At 48.9% G+C, this 23,402-nt stretch overlaps 1 protein-coding gene across 1 annotated transcript; it reads right to left on the bottom strand.

Moving 5' to 3' along the window:
* Positions 1–20,358: 20,358 nt before the first annotated feature.
* LOC125954065 (peroxidase-like) lies at positions 20,359–22,431 on the bottom strand. Its single transcript, XM_049684059.1, has 3 exons — positions 21,986–22,431; positions 21,186–21,921; positions 20,359–21,095 (listed from the first exon to the last, which is right to left on the bottom strand). The coding sequence occupies exons 1-3, from the start codon at positions 22,386–22,388 to the stop codon at positions 20,381–20,383; spliced, it is 1,854 nt and encodes a 617-aa protein (XP_049540016.1). The 5' UTR covers positions 22,389–22,431; the 3' UTR covers positions 20,359–20,380.
* Between the last annotated feature and the right edge of the window lie 971 nt (positions 22,432–23,402).

The following is a 23,402-nucleotide window of genomic DNA, read 5'->3' as shown; positions in this document are numbered from 1 at the left end:
AGCGTGAGTGAGTAACATTAAGTCGAGCTGAAAACCGCGAGAATACACGTAATTTCGTGTGGCAGAAACGCAATGGAACGCTATAGCATCGCTGTATTACATGTTTGGCCGCCACTCACCGTTCGCAAAAGTTTCCAAGGCGCACTTCCTGCGTGCGTGTGTGTGTGTGTGTGTTGTTGTTGGCTAAAGTTGGCCCAAGATCCAGGACACATGAGGCATGGGGAGCACCAGAATTCGATGCGTCCATTTCAAGCAATCAACCACCGCGGTGGAAAGATGTGCACCGAGGGATCCGAGAAAAGGCGAGCCAAAAACCGGGTAGTGTACCCGACAAAAAGCTGGCTGGCAGACTTCTACCTGCGGGATGCGTAACTTAATCGCAAATTTGAACCCTTTCTCCGGTCCGGTGTGGCCGTCGGGAACAGAAAGGGGCGAGGGGCTTAGCTTTCGTCGCCGCCCAAAGGGGAAAATCGATTTTAAAGTGAACGTGAATCCTATCCTGGCTACTATCCTAAAAAGGGAATTTCGGTTTTGGTTGTCCGGTGAGCAATTGGGAAAACAGTTTTCGTCCTTTCTCGCTCTATATCTCTCTCTCTTTGCGTCTGATGTGCTGACTCACCCAAAGGGGGTCAGTATGATATGAGGCCACAGAATTCACTCGCCAACCGAGCGCAACGCTTTACGCCTGGCGAGGGGGGGAAAACTTTCCCTCCACCCAAAAACTCCGTGGAACTCCAGGAGGTCCTGACCACGTATGTGCATGCGCGCGCGTGTGTGTGTGTGTTCCGCTGCCTGTCTGTTGTTGTTTCTGTGGCCAAGTTTCGTTCGTTTTTCTTGCTTTTCCTCCTCCCTTTACCCAAGAAGCGATGTGATCATCGTGCACAACACAAACACATGGCACACACGCACATACAGAAACACAAACCCGGCACACCAAACACTCGCCTCGCCTCCTGGTGGTGGTTGTCGGTGGTCTCCGAGGAGCAGAGGCGATTGTGTTTCTTACACCGAAAACTACACCGGCTGCTAATTGCCTTTCGACGCCTGCTTGTGGAAGACTGTTGTGCACATACACAGAGAGGCACACACACACACACACACACGTGAACATATATGAGCCTCCGAGAGTCTCACACTGAGCACAGCACATAGACATGGTCAGATATTTTGCTAAAGTTTAGTCCCAAAACCCAACCAAAGGAGGCCATGAAGACGGAGGAATTCGGGGGGGGGGGGGGGGGTGTTTTTTTGATTGCTGCACCCGCCCCACGTGTGGCAGGGTGGCTGTCGAGAGGAAAGGAAGCAGGAAGCGGAAGTGTAGTGTAGCCTTAAAACCACTTTCCATTTACCGGAAAATCTAGCCGCCAGGCCACGCCACGGCTCGAGGTGGGAATTAAATATCTGGCCAGGCGAACCCGCCCCCCCCCCTCCCACCCCGTGCCGGAAACTTCTTCGTCTGCCCTCACGTCGTCCATTTTCTTGCGTGGCGTGAGTCGGCTCCCCTGCCCTCGCCCGCGTCTAGCGGAACAATCTCTCTCAACCACCGTAGTCCCCACGGCGAAGGCGAAGGGAAGTCCCGGGGAAGAGGGTAGCTAAGTGAATTTTAATGATGTCGATGTCGGCCACAAGTTACAGAAGTAAGTGTGTGTCGCGGTGAGAACACCCACACGCACGCAAACGTAGAAATTACAAATGAAAACGACAAGCACAGGCAGCCCCGGGTGTCAATTTGACGTCACCGCCATCGCGTCGACCGTCTCGAATGGCAGCGGAACGAATTGATCCAGGGGACGAGGCTCTCTCCGACTCGACAGACAGACAGACAGACAGATAGGTTCCATCATCATCATCAGCGAGGTCATAAGTTGGTGAAGTTTGCTCAACAACTTCTTCCACTAACCTGGCGTGCTTCTCGGTGGTGGTCCAGGCGATGGATTACACTTTGCGGAGAAGTTCCTCGATCCGCAGGACTCTTCTTCCTTCTGACTCCGATACCCCCCCCCCCCCCCCCCCGGGGTCCGATGAACGAAAGTTCCGTGCGCACTATACACTCTCTCCCCACTGGCTAAACTATATTAGATGTCAGAAGAAGCGTTCGAGGGCAACGACGAATCAATGGAAACGGGAATAACTTGCTTGAGCGGTGGCGATGGCGATGATGTTAGGAAATATATCGGGCTTCACTCGACGAGGGGTTGAAGCGTTGAACAGTGTTCAGTAGTGCACCGAAGAAAGATTTCAAGACCCATCTCGAGCAGTGCTCAAGTATCTCGGGATCACTTGCTCTCCGGTTTTCGAGTTTCGATTGTTCCGAATAAACTGTTGATGTAGCTGTTTCAATAATCACTCAGCTGAAACTGAAGCAGGCACTTGAGAAAATGGGTAAAAACGGAACGGGGTGCTTTGTTGGCTCGTAACTAACTCGTCCGTTTGAGAGTTTTTCACTTCGCACAGGTTGCTATGTTAACCGTACAATAGTACAAGTCGTGTTCGACATTTTATTCATTCTCCAACTCATCCTGCGAGCGTTTCTATTTGTGTTTGTTGATTTGATTAGTGCAAAATGGAAACTTGATTATTCAATATCATCAACTAAATGGAGGATCTGCCTTTTGCATTAATCAAAATGGTTAAGTACCCAGCATAGGTGTCGATATTTTCAAAAGCCTTGAAGCATCTACAGAAATTTTTTTATACTTTAAAGCAGCTTATTCCTTCTTTAAGCAGTATAAACCTTTAATTTACTTATTTTAACCGAGAGGCTATTGATATCATTGAGAGTGATATCATCACAAGGTCTAGTTGGGACTTTTCTTAAAGCAAAAGATTCTTTTGCAAGATATTTTTGTAGTTATATTTTGCAGTTCTGAGATTTGTCTTTCCTATATATAAAATGCTCAATTATTCCGTTAAAATATAGCAATGTAGCAATAAAACATAAAAAAGAATATGAAATTTGGAAGATTTGTTTTAATAAAATTGCATTTTACTTTAATGACTCCTTTTCTGTGCCACCCTGTATAAACTTCCTTTACCATCAAATGCCTACTCTGATTGTTCGATGCTGATGACGTACAATCGTCATAAGTAGTGGATGGAATGGCTGCAAAAATATGTTTTTTTTTCATTTCGCAAAAATATTGCATTTCAGTAACATTCGTTTAAAATTATGTTCAGCCAAGATACAACAAGATTTTCAAACTTTCAGCATGCAGAATTGTAGAACCTCTGGAAATAAAAAATCTACAGTCACTGAAATATCTATAAAGCTCAACCTTACATTCCAAGTTTTTATTCAACATGCCACAATGTTGTAAATGAAATTTGGAGTTCGATTTTATTTCAGAATTCATAATCCGGCCGCCATCCGGCCCTTCCTTGGTGCTGTTGGTGCAATCGTATCATCCTAGAACGTAATGTGAAAATCATCCAAACCAAACGTAATGTGAAAATCATTCAAATAATCATCCCGGGATACTGGGCACAAAAAACCAGACAACCATCCGGTCGGTCCGGTTCCGTACCGATAACGTCAGCCCGTCTGTCCTATCCGTCCAGCTAGCTTAACGCTTAAGCAGCTACTAGCGCTCGCAACTGACATAATAATGGCCGCCAGCGCCGCCGAGATAGGGCATACCGTTGCTGTCACCGTCGGTTACCGTCCGGGGGAAGAAATTAAACACATAAACATTCGGAGTTGTGCAAACCTACCAGACCCCCTCCCTTTACATCCCCAAAAAGCAGGGATGTCCGCCAGACCAGACCTGTCCACCTGTGGGGACAATGAAATTTAACAATTTTTCAAAAACTTCCAAACTTCTAACCGCCATCGCTCGGGATGCCTCGACAGGTTGCTGATGGTGGGAGAGGTGGGGGAGGGGGGGATACGGGGGGTTGGTAACCAGGTCGAACTCAGGTATAGTTACCGTTACACCGTTCGCGCAATAACGCAATGTAACTGCAGCCAAGTGCTGCTGCCCGGTGTAGGTGGAACCGAAGGGACGAACTTTTTCAATTTGGCTCAATTTTCCATGTCGTCGTTCCGCCAGGACGTCGTTCCCAGGACGAGGAGGAGGAGGACAGTTCGAGGACGCTGCTGACAACGTCGGTGCCATCGATGACGACTCGCAGTGGCGGTGCTTCGGCTTTGTCATTGTCCCCTGGAACTCCCCGAAACCTCGAAACCCCGAACCGAACCGATCCGAACCGAAAACTCACATAAAAGTGTACGGTTATGAACCGAGCAACATATTCCGTGCCGCCAGCTGCTGGTGCTGCTGCTCCTGGGGACTGCGGCCAGGACTAGGCACCGTGCGCTGCCGGGCTGGCTGGCCGGGGATGGGCTATCAACAGCGGTGGCCATTGTTGTCAGTTAATTTCGTCGTCCGTGTTCATACTCCTCTGCCCTTTCCTCTCTCTCTCCCTCTCTCCTGCGCTTGTCTGCTTTATTGCTCGAACCAAGCGAACGAACGAACGATCCGGAACCTCCCGGAACGAACCGATGCGCACCGGCACCAGAAACTCCTGGTTACGGTCCCCACGAGGATTGTTTGCTGCCGTTTGGTGCGGTGTTGGTGCAAAAGTTAAAAAAAAAACCCCCAACCACATTCCTCACCACCACCCGCCGAGAGAGGAGAGTTCCCCCCTCCACCGGGAGGCCAGTCGCAGTCCGCCATGGTGGCCACCAGGCTCACCAGGCACCAGGCTGCAAACTTTCCGCTATCCGCCACCGCAAAACGATGGAAAACTTTGCGCCGATGCTCCGAGGCACCCCCACGGGCGGCACAGGCCAACAAACCAGCCACCAAGAAGAAGAAGAAGAAGAAGAAGAGACCAAAGCTCGAAACCGAGCAGCTCGGCAAAGCAGCTGAAGGGGAAGCTTGTATTCGAAAATCTTTCCGGATTTCACGGCAGGCGAAATCGAATCCGCATCCACGGAGACCCTGGACCACCCTCCCACTCCAAAGCATGGGCGTTTATGCTGCTTCTCTCACGCGAAAGGATGCGTATCGTCGTCGTCGTCGTCGTCGTCGTCGTCGTTGGCACACGGACAGTTTGGTGCGCCGGTGTAGTTGTTACCCGCTCAATAACAATCTAATTTTATGTTTAATGTTGCCATAAACGTTTTCATTTTATTCAATTTCGAGCCCACCAACCGACCGACCGTCCTCTGTGCCTGTCGCGATCCTGCGGGAACTGACACCAGGCACAATAAGGGAGGGCGGGGGGTGGTAAGGGGTGGTTGTTCAACCCCTTTTTTGGGCCGTACACACATTCCACTCCACACCGCGCGCGCGTGGTTCCACTCTGCGGTGGTGGTTTCCGGGGGCATCCTTGGACGAAACTTGGGAAACAGTAATGGTGGAGGGCGAGGTCTGAGAAGGACCTTCCCGGGACGGGTCGGTTGTCCGGTGGCCGGGGTACGGAAGGTTATAAGTGCTTTCCACTTTCGATTGCTTCGCTTAACGATTTATGATTTCGATCGATTAAACAACGGCGCACACACACACACACACAGCGGCCCCTTGCTCTGGGTCCCTGGCTTGCTTGCTGTGTGGTTTATGATGAGACGAGAGGCCCGAGTGCCTCGTGTCCCGTACGGTCGTAGATAAAAGCTTTTCTCGAGAGCCTCAAATTGGAACAAACGGGTGCACTTCATCTAGTGTCTGCTCGATTGCTCCTTGCTGAGCACCGGAAAAAGGGGTGGTAAAAGAGGTGGAAAAGGGGGGAGACGCTCTTCGATGGCCAGGAAACCGATTCGTCAACCCAGTTTATGCTCCACAGTACATTATGGTTGTTTTATTGCATGTTCCACTTAGTCGGAGAGGATAAAGGAGTGGAAATGGAAGGGAAGCAGTGGGGAGCAAGGGGGTGGATTATGAATTGATCGTAACATTGCGCTCGAGATGTGCCATTAGTAGGCGCAGCTGCTCTCTGCTCTCATTCATCTCGCCAGTAATTAAATGGAAGTGGAACGACCCACTCCGAACGTATGTCCTCGATGTCCACGACCAATAAATGCCACACCGGGGCCGTCGGTGGCGGCGGCGGAGGCGGCCAATCGATGCCGGTTTTATGGAGCAGCTTTTCGATGGTCACGTTATGCCACTCCCGCCACATCCGCGGTGGATTGCCACATTGTGTGTGCGCTCTGGTTGGTTTATGGACTTCATTCACTCGATTGCGCGCCCAATTGAGGGATGACGCGCGCGCGAATCCTCTTTCTCCTCTTTTTTTTTTTATGAACAATTCATTGATTTCCCGGCAATCTTAATGGCGGTTGGGTATGGTTTATGTGATCGGTGCTTAGTGGTGTAAGTGCCATGATAAGAAAGGGATACAATTGTTACTGGAACGCGCTACACTCCATTGCTATCATTCAATCGGTGGCATTCCCACATCATGAAGGTAATGAATAACGATTGTGAAAAGATCGAGAAAGTAAGATGCCCGTACATAATAGGGACTTTCACTTGCGGTAAACTGTCATTTGACGCCTTACAATATTTATTTTATACCTTGCGCTGATACACGATAGCAAGCTTTTTCTCTACTAGCGGCAGAAATAAACATGAAAAATGCATAAAACACATGTTTGAACATTAGAAATAAATGCAAGTAAACTGGCGCAGATTATAACACGAGAATTTTATTGGCTCTTTGTATTAATTAATTCCTTCCGCAGAAATATTGTCACAAAAAGTTGGAAAATAATTGTGTGACCATAAAAAAAATCATTGTAATAGATTTATTGGCAGAGTTTTCGTCGGGATATTAACGGCAACCTTTAAGGTGATTTCCGGTGCAACCGTACTATCACAGAAAATTCTATTTGAATTCCATTCAGCTTTATCGCGCTCACACCCACGAAAGCAGCTGTAATAAAATTTTGTTTCGACAACTTTTATGTAGAAAAGCTGCTATCACTGGCAACTATAGAGTTGTAGATACTTTAACCTCATCAATTTCAAAACTGACTATTAATACTGTGGGAAAAGCACACATTCTAGTTTATTGTTGCTTTTTTTTAAATATCTACGACCAGACGAACCGTATGTTTAGTACAGACAAGTAACAAAAGAAAAAAATGCGATAAGATATTTCCTTCGCTACCCTTCGCCATTGCTTGCTCGATTGATGCAAACACGTTGCAATTGAAAATCAAACGAATTCCGCTGCCAATCATAAGCTCGAATTTCAATATATTTCCTACCATAGATCAATGAAAGCAAATTCAATTTGAACGAAAGTGCATGGCACTGGAAACGGCACTTAGGCCGCATTCCCTATTTCCCGCTAAAGCTCACCCATTAGCTTGCATTCGTTACAAAAAAAACCGCTCAATTACCGGAGTAGGCCGGAGCGCACCGGCCAGTTGTGCAATTTGTCGCCCGGAACCACAAAACTGTGTTTAACAGTCGTGCCGAGCCCAACACACGGCACGCATACGGTCACTGCGTTGCAATTGCATTTTACGAGCAGCAACCATCAAGGTGGCTACTTGCTGGTGGGTTTTTTTTTTTGCATCCCAGTCCCCCGGGGGGGCTGGGTAGAGCCTGGCAAATGCGCAAAAAGCGAGATCAGAGAAGTGAATAAAAAAACAGAGAGCGAGAGAAAAAGGGGGAGAGAGAGAGAGAGTCCAACAGCCACCGGGGAGAGGACGCCCAACATCAAACACGCGGGAAAATGCGGAAAAGCGGAACAAAGAACCGAGTAACGGTACCGGCAGTAGCAGTAGCAGCAGCACCAGGAGCAGTCACCAGCATCAGCGAGAACCTGAGGGTCCACCATCACCACCACCACCCCCTCTGGTACCACCCCCGGTACCACCAAACCAAACGAAGTAATTCAAACAATTAAAAGCCATTGCTTTCATCTCTCGTTAGCGACACCCGCTGCTCCGACCTCCTTCTTCTCCTCCTTCTCCACCTCCTTATCCTCTTTCTCATTCCTCGTGCTCGTGTGCGACCCACGGCGACACAGGAAGCAGCACAGTTCCCCGGAGGTTGGGTGGGATTGGAGGACCAGCAACATTCAGGTTCAGCAATCACTTTGTACCAAACAGCGTCGGTCGCACCTAGCCCTAGCAGCTGGTGGCTGCTGCTTCTTCTTTGTCGCGTTTTTATTTTCTCTTCTTTTTTTTTTTGTTAATTCCTCCGCCCTTCCTTCTCTGCGTACTTCCTTCTCTAATTTCCTTTTCCGTTTACAACAACCGGTCGAGCGCGGTGGTAGCAGCCCATTCGTGTCGTCACTAGGATCGCGCTTTATGCCGCTTGGGCCGCTGCGGGTGCTCGGTACTAAAAACAGCCCGGTTTTTCGGGACGACGACAATCGGGACCGAGGAGAGAGAGGCAGCAAGGAGTGGAGAAATGCCACTTCACAAAAACGGTTGCCTGCCTGCCTGCTAGCACTCGGCCAGCACCGTTGACGTAGTTCTCCAATCGGCTTTGCGCGTCATTTTCAGCCATTTTCCATTACCGCTGCTTGACGCTGCGGTGGGAGGAAGGAGCGGTGGTGTATGTGTGTGTGTGAGTGTGTGTGGGCGAGAGCGGTTGTCAAGATGGGAAATTGTCGTTACGGAATACGGTAGCAATTATCATATCAAGCAAAACCGGCGGAAAGACTCTTAGCAGCGTGAAGGACCAGCCCCGGGAGCATGGAGTCGGTCCGTTGTGCCGCATTGCTTGGCTGGCTGGCTACGTTCGTCATAGTTTGTCGATTCCTCGCTTTTCTTAAGATGCTAAGAGACGTGTTTAGTAAATGGTCGGTTGGGGTCTCTTCTTAAGTTAATTACCATGTAATAGTATTGCCGCTAAACATACACTCACTTCCACCTGACAATGATCGGTCCGCTAGGTCAACCAGATTGCCTTCATGACCATTAGTTGAAAGTTTGTTGACAATTTTAATTAAATTAAGGTACAATCAAATTTAAATGCATTTTATATTGGAACAGTAAATAAAACCTGGCGGAAATCATGAAATTCCGGCTCAAGTGCTCCTCAACAGTTAAACGTTCCATCTGTTCTTTTAAATTTATTCGGATGTCAAACTTTTACCTGTAATAGTCCGCCACCTGCCCAATTCTCAACGTATCTGATTAACGATCGTAGTATCCAGTCCATACTTCTGATCTTAATGTCAAAATATTCTTCAATCACACTTTGACTCCATCTACGTATCTATTGCGAGCTAATGAGCCCATATTATAGGAGAAGCTTTATCTTATTTTATGAGACAGCTTGTCTATCATGCGTAGCATCACTATTTACATAACGCGCACAATGAAAGCATTAAATCACTCTCGTTTAATCTTGTCCAAATGCTCTGAACGCAAAAAAATACGATTATCTTGACTTCTGTTTTTTTTTTTTATTGCAGGACAATCTAAGACAATCTACGTTTCATCCATGTTCGAACATCTCTTAGCAAAATAGCAGTACCATATTCAAGAGGAAATCCTGCTTGGCATAGAAAAGTCAAATAAGGGTCACAACGACATGTTTTGAATTAAAATATAATTCCCCGCCTGATTCGAATATAACCTTATCCATAATATGATTTGTTTTTTGCAGACAGTAGTGTACTTAGATCAGGTCATCTACTTTTAGTACATTTAGTACATCGTTCAAGCTTGTCTTATTCAAGTAGGCGCTGATATTTGGTGCTAGGATAAAGAATTGTTTGTAAGAAGAACTTCTATTTCTTCTTTCCACAAAACCAAATCCTGAAACACTTCAATGCAAAGGTATCGCTGGAAACGATACGAGCATCGATACGGCACGTGCCGAAACATACAAACAAACACACACACACGCGCGCAAGCACTTCTTTAGCAGAACTCCACCACAGCTTCTAGGTCTAAGCATCGAATTTCCCATCGCAGTGTCGCCCAACATTTCGCTTCATCTAAAAGCAATTAGAAACCTATCACAACTGACCGCAACCACCGGCAACATACCGGCACTGCGGGAGTCACAACAAATTAATCGCTCGTCCTCTGGACCCCTCCCTGGCTGAAGGGACGGAAACTCGCGCCGCACACTCTCTCTCTCTCTCTCTCCCTCTCTCCCTGTTGCTCTGTTTCGATAACCTTCATTTTGCCATTCGATGAGCTACTTAAGGTCCCATTAATCATCGGGAATTAGTGGGCGGAAAGGCCACCTCGCACCCCCCATCCTTCTCCTCCATGGCTTTTCCTGAGCCTCCAACCTCAGCTTGTCGTTTTGCATATCGGTCAACGCCCAGCAGCGTACCGCCACCATGCAGCAGGACAGCCCATCAAGACCTCCCAAGGGCCATTTGTTGTGAGTTTCGGTGAGGCCGAATGCGGAAGGGAAGACGAAGGGATGGGCGCCGGCGGTTGGGTGGTGGGTGGACACATGTCTTGTAATTGAGTAAGCATCGCATTGATGGGTTTCTGATTAATACGTAACCCAATCCCCCCCCCCCCCCCCCCCGCCCTGTACCGTGGTGCGTTTCTCGTCTCACTGGCCGCTCGAGGCCTGCAGCGGCCACCAACCGGAGATTCGATTTCCGGCAACTTTTATCCGGTATCCAATCATGCGTAACAAGGCCACATTACATTTATAATTAATTGTGAGTCCGCAAACGGTACCACAAACAAACGGCCAGCTGAGTGCCGATACACACACACACATCAGAGCCTGAGGTAAGCTGTTTATCGGTTGCACCTGGACCACGCTACACAACACAAAAGCATCAGCGTGGTGGCGAGTGGAGGAAAATGGAGGTGGAGCTCTTGCGTTCGAAAAAGGCTCCAGAGGCAGGGCAGCAATCTGATCGGAACGTTATCTGAAGTGTTGATGTGGAAAATGAGAATCTGGCTGGCATTGTGCTGGCTGGCTGGCCAGAGCGATGGCTCAATTGGCAACTAGGCCGTTGTGTGCCGTAGCTCTTCTTCTTCTCTTACCGGGAATTGCCATCCCTGCCGGGGGCGACGGGAATGTGCTTTGTTGTCTCATCGTCTCATCTCATCTCGTCAACTGCTCCAACTGTGAACCGATGAATTTGATTCCCTTTTCAGTAGCGAAGTGGATCTTGCGGTGGTTGGTTTCTTGGAGTAAAGAAGTTCCTCGAAAGCAGAAGCTAACAGCTCCCTATTGTGTTTTTGGTGCCTATCTCGGTGTATGTAAAGTGTTGTTCTCGACAATACAAACAATCTTCAAAAGAAGGCAAGCAGTGTCCTTCTGTCTGTCTGCCAAGAGAAAATGGAGCTTGCTTTACATCCCCTCAGTTGTGGCTTCGATATCCGCCGGTATCCGGTTCTAAACACGTGCCAAAGTTGCCTTTTGCAACACCAGTGTCTGATTAAGGTTGAAGCTAAGCTTCTCCGCAAGGTGGTATCACGTTGCACCGACTTAATTGACTGCCATGATACCTCCTCCACCGGAATATAAAGAATGGGGTAGCCTATTCTGCATGCAATTATCTGGATTACTGTGGTGTAGGCATCGTAATAGAATCTGACACAACTCTGTACGCTCCCCCGCCAGGCAAGAGTTGAAAGTGCTGCTCAGAATTTGATCCAAGTAAGCCGAAGCTAACCAACCTACATTTCATTTGAAACCATTCAACAGCAAGCACAGCAAAAGCATCGTCTATTCTTATGAGCTTTCTTCGAGAAACATGGCAATGCTAAAAGGATTACTTTGCAGAAGTAGTCTGACTTAATAATCCGTACCGGATGCCTTATGTCTTATCGCCCTGAAGCTACCTTCCAGGCATTCGATAGCACCTTCGATGGTTATCTCGGATGTGACGATACATTCTTCCGATCGATCCTTTCCAGACACATCCCACAGCAGGCGACAGCAAACCGCATTACCGCATATCCCTAGCAATCCCTTAGCGTAGAAGTAAGAAAATACCCCCCTTCAGGCATCAAGCATCCGGCTATATTGACCATTTTGCGGCGAACTTCAAAAGGGGCCGGATTTTATTTGTCGCTTTATTACCCACAAGACACAAGAAATGAATCGAGACCCACACCACTCGTAACGAATTGTTTTCAATCGGGAACCGAGAACCGAGAGCACATCATTGCAGGAATCCGAATACGGACAGACGATCCTCGCCTCGATATAACTAGATTCTAATCAAGCCCGGGCCCCCGGGAACACTTTCGGCATGATGATTATGTTTTATTTTGAAATTTTCTTCCTCTCACAACCACGTACCTTGTCTCGTCGGTAGGTACGCCATCTCGCCATTCGAACGAGGTAATTTCATTTCCAAAAACCTGCGCACCGGTGCTGGTGTGTATGTACGTGCTGGTTGTCCTGGACTGCAGCATCGACTCCAACCGGCACCAGGGGGCGCGAGCTCCAAGGAAAGTTATACAATTGTCATTAAAAGTTGCATAACATTAGCCACGTGTTCGCACACTGGAGGGAGGAGAAGGAGAAGGTGAAGGAGGTGCCGAGTTCCGCAGCTCAGCAGCTCTCAGCTCGGACGGAAACGGCGTGAGCTGAACTCCACACCCCCTTCTAATGGCAGGACGAATGATGAAGATACACCATTGACTTATTAGCATTCCCGTGGCTCGACCTCCTCCAGTTTGTCCTTGTTGTCGAGGGCAAGTGTTGTAGTAGTAGTAGAAGGAGCAGCAGTAGCAGCACCAGCTGATCGGTAGGCGAGGATGCGTTTAATACTTCCAACAGTGTTATCCGGGCGGTAATCTGCAGCAGTGATGGTAAAGAACGGAAGGGTGGTAAAGAACGGAAAGTATGTGAGTGCCACAGTTCTATCCGCTAGATAGAAGCAACTCTATCGCATCTGCCACATCTTCACGCGCGTGTTCTAAAGCCAACAACAACGACGACGACAAGCAATGCGAACCGTCGGCCGACGCCTCGGCACTCGACGAGTAAGTTTTTAATGCAATTGCCTCGTGGCTGCATCGTTGTATGCAGATTCAAATTGAGTTCTTCGAATCACTTCGCTTGCTGCTTGCACAGGCCGGTCCCGTTACGGACACTCGATAATCAGACAACAGCCGGCCCCGGAGGCAAGCTAGAGCATCGTCAACGCATCGAGGACGTGAATGAACGAACGAACGGACAAACAGCAGCCGGCTGTTCGACCGAACCCATCACAAACCCATCACAGCGTCCCCATCAGTCCTGAACCGTTCACACACCAACACCAGCAACATCACAACAGATTTCCCAGCTTCCACCACCAGCAGCCAGGTTCATTATGTGTTATCACTAGCCAGCCAGCCAGCACGGCAATGGCAACTCTTCAGCGATAGGGAGAATAGTAAAGTGCCGAGTGGGTAAGATTTATTTGCATAATTTAACATTAAATGTTTTGTACATCGAAGAATGATGGCGAACATGACTTTTCGGTTACATTTCGGAGCGCCAGCCACTATCACACCTCATCCATGATGGGACAAACCACCACAACGACCACACCAGATCCTATCCAAATCACACACAAACACATACACACACACATACGCGTAGGCATACTCGCAAGTACATTGTTACATTAGGTTCTGTGCTTTGACAGGACAAACGTTCGACAAAGCACCGTACACGGGCACGTACAGTTGAACGCGTTGAGCAACACACTACACTACATCACACACACACACACGCCGGTGAATGGTGTCGATGGTGTGGTTAGGTTCACTCCTTGCACCTCTCCTCGGAGCCACGGACCCACGGACGGATCGGGCGCTTGTTTGAGGTTAATGCAAATGCACTGTTGACAGGAGCGTGATAGTATGGCCGCTGCTGCCGCCATTGCTGCTGCTGCTGCTGCTACTGTAATGGTGCGGTTAGTCATCACGCGGCCCACCGCTATCTGGCGCAAAGTGTGTGTGTGTGTGTGTGCCATGCAAGTGCTCTCGCTGTGACAAGACAAAGATATCGCCGCCCGCTATCGGGGACACTCATAAATATGTGCATATTCGGCGCGGAGCGGGCAGAGGAGTGTTGAAGGTTGCTGTTACAACTCGAGGACAGGCACATCTTGGAGGAGCTGTTGCCCTGTGTGCCCTTTCCACCACGAATCCTTCTCGAAGCTTCGATCGTGCCCTGGATGGTGACGTCAGAGCGACGCCCTTGCTAACGTTCGTTCCGAACTTCTCCCGCTTTTCCCATCTTCCCGTCGTTCCAGTATTTGCAAATCGTTAGACCGATGCTGAAAAATTCATGACAAAACTGCATAGAACAACAGAACACAAAGTGCACACACACACACACACACACACACACACACACACACACACACACACACACAGACACGGCATGGCTCTGCGATATCCTGTCACGCCTCGCTCGCTCGCTCGCTCGCCGCCTGTGGAAGAGGCCAGCAGGTCAGCCGTCGGGTCACGGGGTGTGAGAATTTGGAAGAACAATTTGCAAATCGAGACAGCACAGATTTGCACGAGCAGACCTCGCGCATCCATGTGGCCACGGCGATACGCGATACGAAGTGTATGTGTCCCTGTTCCGGTGCTTTTTCATCGGGTTACTTTTTTTTTCTTCGCTCCGGGAAAACATAGCAACCCGCCTGCTTTCTACCGAAGCGAAGCCATCTAGACCTTTAGAACAGAATGATACACCGGATAGGTCAGGAGCAACGGCCGTGCTTTGCTGGTTGCTGCATACATGAGCATGAGCATGGAAGGAAGGGGTCAGTGAAAAGAGGAGGTGGAGGGGGTGGCTCATTAAAAAAACATTCGATATGATTTGCGACACAAAAGCCCCCCTCGCTCGGCGCGTTCCCATGTTCGCATGCACAATGACGTTACGTTGCAATGACGTCGTGAGTGTATTAGCTTAGCTGATTCGTCGTATGGCAAACGAACCGGCACACACACACTCACACACATTCACGTGTCACGTGTGCTTCGGCACTCGCGTCCCACGCCCCCGTGTGATTAGTACATCTGGCGGATAGAGCAAATACCCCAACTAGCGCCAGTTTTGCGCAAAGGATGTCAAATCGAAATCGGATCCAATGTTTGTATTACATGACAATGCACTCAGCGCACGGCACGGAGTGCAGGCTAGCCCACCAGCCAGCCAGCCAGCCGCCGGGCGTTCCTTTTATTGACATTTTACAAATTGTATAGAATTCCTCAAAAAAAAATACCGTGAACCAGCCGGTGGCCGTTAGCGCGCAGCCTGGTGTGGATAGAAATCCGTCCGGAAAGCCTGAATGTACCAATGTGGCATGAGTACGGTACGATGCACCTGGCGACTGTCCTGGCGACCTGGAATGTGATTTCGAATATCGGTGTGTGTGTGTGGGAATGAAAAATGGAAATTCTTTCATTCTGAGCTTCTGAGAAAACGGGAGCTGGTGAATGGCAGGCAAAGATGTCGGTGGGATGTCTTTCGCTTAGCTCGAAACCATGACACAGGATCCTGGAATGCGATCCGCTTAATTAATACATTTTTAATTCCTTTTCGCCTGACAGGGTTTGCTTGGAAAGGAGGAGGAGGAGGAAACGGTCATTCCATTATGTGTGCGCTCGGGTATGCTGTCTGTGTAATAATTGTTCAAGGATGTGCTCGACGATATGTTTCTGGCCATTGTTTCATATGCACAGTGCTTTTGCAGAACTTGATTAGTTTACATTGGCTACTGAGAAGGGGATGCGGACTTTTCTGCACTGTATTCTGGCAGATAATTTCGTAGCATTTCGGTTTCGAACATAGTTTCCAGCATGGAATTGAGAATCCAATTTCATATGTTTCAATAGAAGCATAAACTAAATAACTAGAAAAGCAATCGCAAATGTGTTCATCAGCTGGCGAAGCTCTTCTTGACAGGAGCCAATCACCTGGAAAACCTGTAGATAGCAAATTTTCACTAAATTGATTCCTAGATTGTTTTATGTTCGTTGAACCATTTTGGGGGTAACCAAATGATGGAAATGTTTTATGTGAAAAGAAAAGGCTAATCTACATCGCACGATTGCACCACACCAAATAGAAAGATTGAACTGTTTCTTTGATGAATAGTGCTCTGCAATCTTGAGGATTATCTGCGATCAATAAATGTTAACTATAAATGTCTAACATTTCTTTCCAATTTAGCTCTTCATTGTTCTTTTTCGATTCTCCTTACCACCTATTTTAATTTCAGTACACAATGTAGATGTTTTTTATAATTTTCTTAATCTCTTTATAAGGCAATGTACAAAATAAAATTGGGTAGACAGTTATAGACCTTTTCGTTAAGTTTTTAACCATTTTTAATCAACCAATTACAGTTGTATGTTGAAATTTAAAAACATTTAGCAACAAAATGAGCAAAAGAAGATGCCCAATTATTTGGATCAGAAACTAAATTCTGTTGTTTATAACGAACCCCAGTGCCAAACGGTTGGTATCTACACACGAAACAGAAGAGTATCTTCAAACTGTCGCAAGTTGGACAAGCCCCAGCGTCCTGTGGTGCTCCCAGCACTGCCAACGTCAATTAGACTGCCGTTTGCAACCCCTCAACTCATCCGCAGTTGTTTTGTTGCAGTTTGCAGCCGTCAGCACTGTCAGCACCATAATAAGTTTCCCGGTTTTACCATAATTTCCCCTTTCCTTTCTGCATATTAAAATCATCATAATTTCACCACCACCACCATCATGCCCGCCGTTCCCCAGCGCAATCATACAAATTGATTTAATTTCGAATCAAAACACAACCGCGGCCCCACTGAGCGTGCGGAGGGTTCCCGGAATCAATTCCGTTGTTTATGTCGCCACGCGTCGGTACGGTCCACCTGCCTCGTCGTCGTCGTCGTCGTCATCGTCGTCCTTCTCCTGCATACCATTAGCCCGGGCCACGCAAGCGAGCTTTACTATTCACCGGAAACCGTCGGTGTGCGTCCACCCATTTTTTTATCGGGACCGACGACGGAAGCCCACAATAATCAACCGGCAATCATCATCGAGCTGAATAACGCATGAGCAAACTCCCCTCAAACGTTCATGTCCATGCGTGTCGTGGCTTCTGTGCGTTGCGAGCGACTCACAAGGAACCTCGTATCAGCTCGTCCCGGTTCGGTCAATCAAGGAGAACCGGCATATGTGTCAACTGGCCACTCGCCGCAGTACCTGGCCACAGTTCACTGGACAAGCCAAAGAAAGAAAGAAAAAAAAAGGTCCCAACATGAAGTGTCCCTTTTCCTTCGACCGAATCGACCACAAACCGGAACCGATAACAACCAACCGGCAGGCGGGGGGGGGAGCGGAAGAGGGGGCAGTGCTTGGAACACCGGACTCTGCACCTGATCTCGGCCACCGCACGCCAGCCAACAGAATGCGCAAACATGCATTATCAAAATGCAACAGGAAATGTAAATAAACCGTATTGTTTCGATAATTGCCCATGAAATGCAGTCCAGGAGTACCGCTTCCTCTGCCACCGCGTCTTCCGCCCCTCCACAGGATGTAGGGCTGCGGGATTTTCCCGGGGACCGCATATCGAACCAAATGAATGCGATAGCCCACTATCGGAAACCAATGATGGTGTAGCGATGGGGAGGAGGAGGTTTCGGGTATGCCGTATCGGTACTAAATCAGTGCCAATGTACCCCCATATACACACAAACACACGCACGCATGCACGCACACTCGATTACAATGCGGTGTGTAATAAATAATTAGCCATAAAAGTGCCGTGCCATACTCTTCCTTCACTACTACCACTGAGCACGATGCGTGCATTCGTCGTCGCATCACTAAATTAACATGATAAAACACTGTCAGGACGCGTGAGCATGTGGACACTGGGAGGGGACAGTGAGATACAGGTACCATACGTGCGGCTATTGGGGATGGACGACGGATTGCATAAATAAATGCATTACCTCCCCCCCTGGAACCGGAACCACCGGAAAAGGGTGTCCATGTTGTTGTTTTTTTTTATCACAATGGCTTTTAAAAGCTGGCTGGCACCGGAAATTGGAAGGTTGTGGTGAAAACAGGGGGAGCGTGAGGAGCGTGGAAGGCAGGCAGGAACCTGGAACACGAATGCGATTATTCCATTAATTATGTTTGCATGAGGCAGGTTTAATGGACTACTTTTGTTCCAGCGCCATTCCATTGAAGCCGCAACCATGTTGCGCGGGAAATCACTTATGATTGCATGCCCCGCAGCGAAGGAAACAGCGTCCATGGGAACAGGAAGCACTGTCCTCGTTCAAAGGATGCGCTGAAAACGGATGAGCATTAAATGTACAACTGAAGGGCCCTCTCGCGGAACGTCGCAACGATAAAACACTTCCTTTGATTATCAAACACAACTGGCTGCTCGGAGCTGTCATGGCTGCAACAATCGCATGAATTGCGGTTCTCGGATGGGAAAAATATGTGGCCCCCATGGACCCAGATCCTTGTCCTTTGTCAGGCTACTAGACGAGCTGCTGTCGGTATTTATAGCATATTGCACGACACTCAAGTACAGCGTTTGTTCGCAAGAAGCACTCTGCTACCTAGAAAGCAACGATTCGTTTTTGTTAAAGCCTAAATATTGATAGCGAACGTTCAGTTTTGATTTTGAAATTTTCAAAATTCATTATTGCGTTCTAAAGTCCTTTTAAACGTTTTGCTCATATTAATTGCTAGTACATGGACAAAAAAAATTGAAAAACAAATAAATTGAGATTGTTAAATTTACAGTCAACATTATGATTGTTTAAAAACATTAAAAACTTGTCTAATTACACAACTATTCCATTACTTTATATCGATTGTTAAAAAAATTGTGCAAAAGTTCTGATTGTATTAAAATTGATGGACTTGCTTTGGGTTTTATTTTCAAAAAAAAAATTCTTGAAAGCAACTAGTGATTGTCGCTAAGCGACAAAACCAAATTAGTTATGACAAAAATAAATGTTGGTTCCCTATTTGTCTGAAGAAAGCTATGGTGCCTATTCTAACATTCGCGTGACATTTACACACGGAAAAGTTCAGGTAAATTCAACAACACGCAAGTGAAAAAAGTTCATAACGCTTAATTTGCCTTTGTGAAAAAAAAATAGTAGTAGACCATAGAAAAACTATTGGTTACAGCGTCATCCCTCGCCTGGCTGAATATGCAAACGATTGATTCGCCACAGCCTACTACGAATTGACTTGTTTCAAAGCAAATCAAGCGCTAGAAAACTTTTTATTCACAAACATTAGTATGCATGAAAATTTCACGAAAATGTCAAAATACAGCTTTTGCTCTTGCAAGACAACCGGTCAACACGCGCGGACTGCTGCGCCTGTCAAACATCTCTTCCGTCAGCCAAGAACCATGGTTTACCTGGACACGTTTCCGGGAGTATCACTAAGCATAACCACACACTGCAGCATTAAACTCATCCACAGCTCATCGCCGCCAATGCTGTCCCGAAAACGCGAGACTGACGAGCGGCTGTCGTCCTGTGGGGCGCGCCTATCTTATGCCATACATTTCGCGCCAATTACCATAAACTGCCAAACGAGCAACTTCGCAGAACCGAACCGCGTCGTCTTGTGCGCGACTTCCCAGCCAGCCCTTCCCACCAACACTAGCACCGGCAGCACCAGCAACAGCAGCATAGAATAGGATGCATCAGTGCCGCTCCACCGTAGCGGTAATGAAATGATGGCACCGACAAATCCTTGCTACCGTCCGCACGTTCGTTCTCTAAATCCGACGACACGGTCCAGCGAATCCACACTGTACCGTGCGGTGTACGCCGAGCTGTTCCTCCTGAACGCGGGCGAATACTGCACCAATACCGGTATACTGTGCACCATCGTTGGCATCGTCCACTGGAGCCATGCGGCCACTTCAGCTTCGATTATCACTGCAACTACTGCTGCTGCTGCTGCTGCTACTGCTGCTGCTGGGCATAAATGCGAACAACAGCATTTTACGGTAATTTCGTTGTCTGTCCCGGACTCGCCGGCCGGCCGCCTGGCCGGTATGCAGGCCCATGGCGCCGTGTCCTCTTCAGGTAGCGGCTGAAGTGCCCTATTATTAGTATAATCGAGAGTGCGCACACCAGCAGTGCTACCCCTTCATTCGAGATTGGGGCTGAACACCCCCATAAATGATAGGAATCAGGTGAATAGCTTCGCGTATATTCCAACGGCCATTCTACCAAATTTGTCAGTGTGTGTATGTGTGCGAGAAGTGTGTTGAGCGGACCGGAAAACCCTACGTGAAGCTGGCAAAAGACTCTGAATCAGTATTAAACCGTTGGAATGCACCCAAAAAAGGGGCGAAACAGCTGGAACGGCAGCGTGGCAATCGAAATGGAAAACAGCAATGTCCAGTTAGAGCGCGCGACTTGATCGGTTCTTTGTTTGCAACAGACCACCTCCGGGGTGCACCCCTCCCGTAATGTTCCACGTATTCCTCAACGTTCCTGCCATGGTTCGAGCCGTACTTCGGCAAGCTCCCGGCACGGTCGCACCGAATTCCCCGCGTCATCCGGCAGAAAGAACGCATTCGGTTGCATACGCTCCAACTCCGGGACGGCATCGCACAGCAACCGACCGATGGAGGCACGGCGCACCTGCACCAGCTGGGCCCCGCTAAAGGGAGTACCATTCTCGTAAAAGAACCGATCCCCGGTACGGGTACGACGGAACTGTTCGAGCAGAATCGCCAGAAACGTCCGTCCAACCGTGGCACCGGCCTGATGCCGTTCCAGTGCACCGGCCACGGCCAACTCCACATCGCCGACCGTACCGTACCAGCGGGCCAGCTCGGTTACCGTCTCCTCCGGGAGTGTATCATGCAGATCCGACCATTCGGTGGCCCGTTCGAGACCACAACACCACACCCGGTACTCGTTGTAGCCCGGCAGCCCATGGTCCCGGGCACGCTGGATATCGATCGCTTTCAGGTCCACTCCGGTGGTCCGCTGGTTGCGGAAAAGGTAGTGTTTGGCTTCGGGCGAAAGGTGACCGTTCGGGGTGTCGTGCGGTTGGCTGACCATACAGCGGGCCAGCAGCACCCGGTTCGAGCCCTGGTGCCCTGATGGTGATGGTTGTTCCAGTATGCCCGGTCGCCGCAGCCAATCGGAGAGCCGGATCGATCCGATCGGTTCCCCGGTGTCACCGTACAGGCTGCAGAAAGGTCGGAAAAAGGCGAAAGATTCCATTAGAAACCGACCTCAAACACACAAACAATCACTAAAAATGCGGCGACTACTCAACTCCAGCTGACCGACGATCATGTTGTGAAAGTACCGGAACGCCGCAGTCCCAAACTCATTGCTAACGGTTGGATCCACGAGCGGATCATAATCCGGTACCGGTTCCTCACCGTCGGCCACCGGATGAAGCAGACCACCGGCCAACATATTATCGCGTCCCAGGTAGATCGGCAGCCAGTCATTATAAACGATCGCCTGATACTGACCGATGTTGAGCTGGCGCGCCTCCTGAAACAACCGCTCGTCATCCCAGCGTGGATTGAGTATCGCCAACTCCCGGGCCAACCGATTGTGTTCGAGCAGAAACACGATCTGAAGCAGTGCCAGATGTGGGCTTTGGTTCGAACGCAGATCGCCGGTTTGGTAGCAAACGTCCGATTCCTCGAGCATCTGGCAGAGTGTGGACGCGTTCGGATTGTGCGGTGGCCAATCACTCCCGTCCCGATGTTCGACCAGCATCTGGCCACCGTGCGGTGACCGTAGAGCGGCCATTTGCCCGGCGGAATTACCGTACACGATCGAGAGATCGAGAAAAGCGGTCACGGATGATAGCTGCTCCGCTTGGCCGTAATTCGTCGCACAAGGATGCTCCATGGTGGTTCTGGTGCGTAGCATACTCATACAATCGGTGGTACCGTTCCCCAGAACCGGATCATCCGGTGGTATGGCCACCGGTAGACATCTGGCCGGTAGTTGCCGTGCACGACCACCAGCGGGGCAGCACCTGCCACCGAAAACTGCAAACAAAACACCAGTGATCCGGAACTTCGATCCGACCAACACTCCCATCGCGCTACCTACCATCCGCCGTGAAGCTAAGATCGTGAGCCACCAGCTGACCGAACTGCATGTTAACGATCGTGCTGCGGCCATCCCGTCGTTCCGTTTCACCGAACAGTGCCATCGAAAGCTGGCGAGCGTTTGGCATCGCAGCACCGGAACCAACCATTCGGGCAGGTTCGGAGACGCCATCGGCGTACTTGGCCGGTAACAGTCGCCGGTACGGTCGGTACGCGGTACCGTACAGTGGATTGTACCGGCTGTTACACGATCCGTCCGCACTACGGTACCGGGAACCAGCGGAGTCACTGTCATCGTCACAGGACATTACAAACGGGCACGGTTCTATCGTTGCGCGGCACAATCCGATCCACCATAACACAACCACCAGCAGTGTTGCTGTGACGTGACCATTCCGGGACATTTCCTGGCAACAACCTGGCTATGACGATCTTTCACCAGCTCTCTCACCTCTCTGGGGAAGCGCCAATGGTGACTAGAGGTGCAGCAGCAACGAAACGACCGAACAGTGACTCCCGGTGCACCGTTCGACACCGGATGATTTATAGTGCATCGCGCCCCGGGAGGAATAAAAGATGACACAATGGGAAGCGCCACGCAGGGGGAATGTAATTGATACTCAACAGCGTCGCATCAGAACTGCAACAACAAAACCTTCCGATGTTTCCCGTTGGTCCGATAAATCATGTGTCGATGGAAAAGAGGTGGAACGGGGGGGCTTTCATTTGTTGCGTTCATTACTACCAACCGCTCAACCCAACCAACCAACCAACCAACCCCCCGGTTGAGTGGTCCGGTTATAACCGCGGAATCTGCTGCGAGCTCCATTAGCAGACCGGGCTGGCTGGCCGGCCGGCGGTTCATTTGAAGTGTTGCTTTGCAACACAATATGCTTTTGCCGGGGTGCTTTATTGGTTGGTTCTTTGTTTTAGTTTCAACTATTAGCTAGCTATCGATGGCAGAGCGAGGAACGAGGGGACCGTAATCGTCGCATAATTAGTGCATTATTACAGCGATACCCCCTTCTCTCGCTAGGCGTAGGTTTGTGTGTGTGTTGGAATCTGATCACCTGCTGATGGATTTATCGCTCTTCGCAGTTTTTTTTTTTTTTGTGTGTTGTTTGTTAACTTTCCCGTTTCAATTTACCAGTTTACAATATTGCAACTGTAGCGCAGCTGGACGATAAAGGGAGCATGGAATTTAATTCCAAATCGATGTCCTCTGCGTCTATTTGCTCTCTACCATTCCATTCCAGTGCATAAACTCATCAACGCGCAAACTGTTCCAGCAAACTGGACAATATATAGTAACTTCGGGAACGGTCCATTTTTTTGCTGCGGATGTTATCAATTACGTTGCTTTTTGTAACTTCTAGTTTAATTTACAAACTTAAATTGCAATTCCTTGAACCGACATG

This window comes from Anopheles darlingi, chromosome 3 (genome assembly GCF_943734745.1).
Source record: "Anopheles darlingi chromosome 3, idAnoDarlMG_H_01, whole genome shotgun sequence".
Lineage (NCBI taxonomy): Eukaryota > Metazoa > Arthropoda > Insecta > Diptera > Culicidae > Anopheles > Anopheles darlingi.
This window is presented reverse-complemented; position numbering and strand designations above follow the sequence as displayed.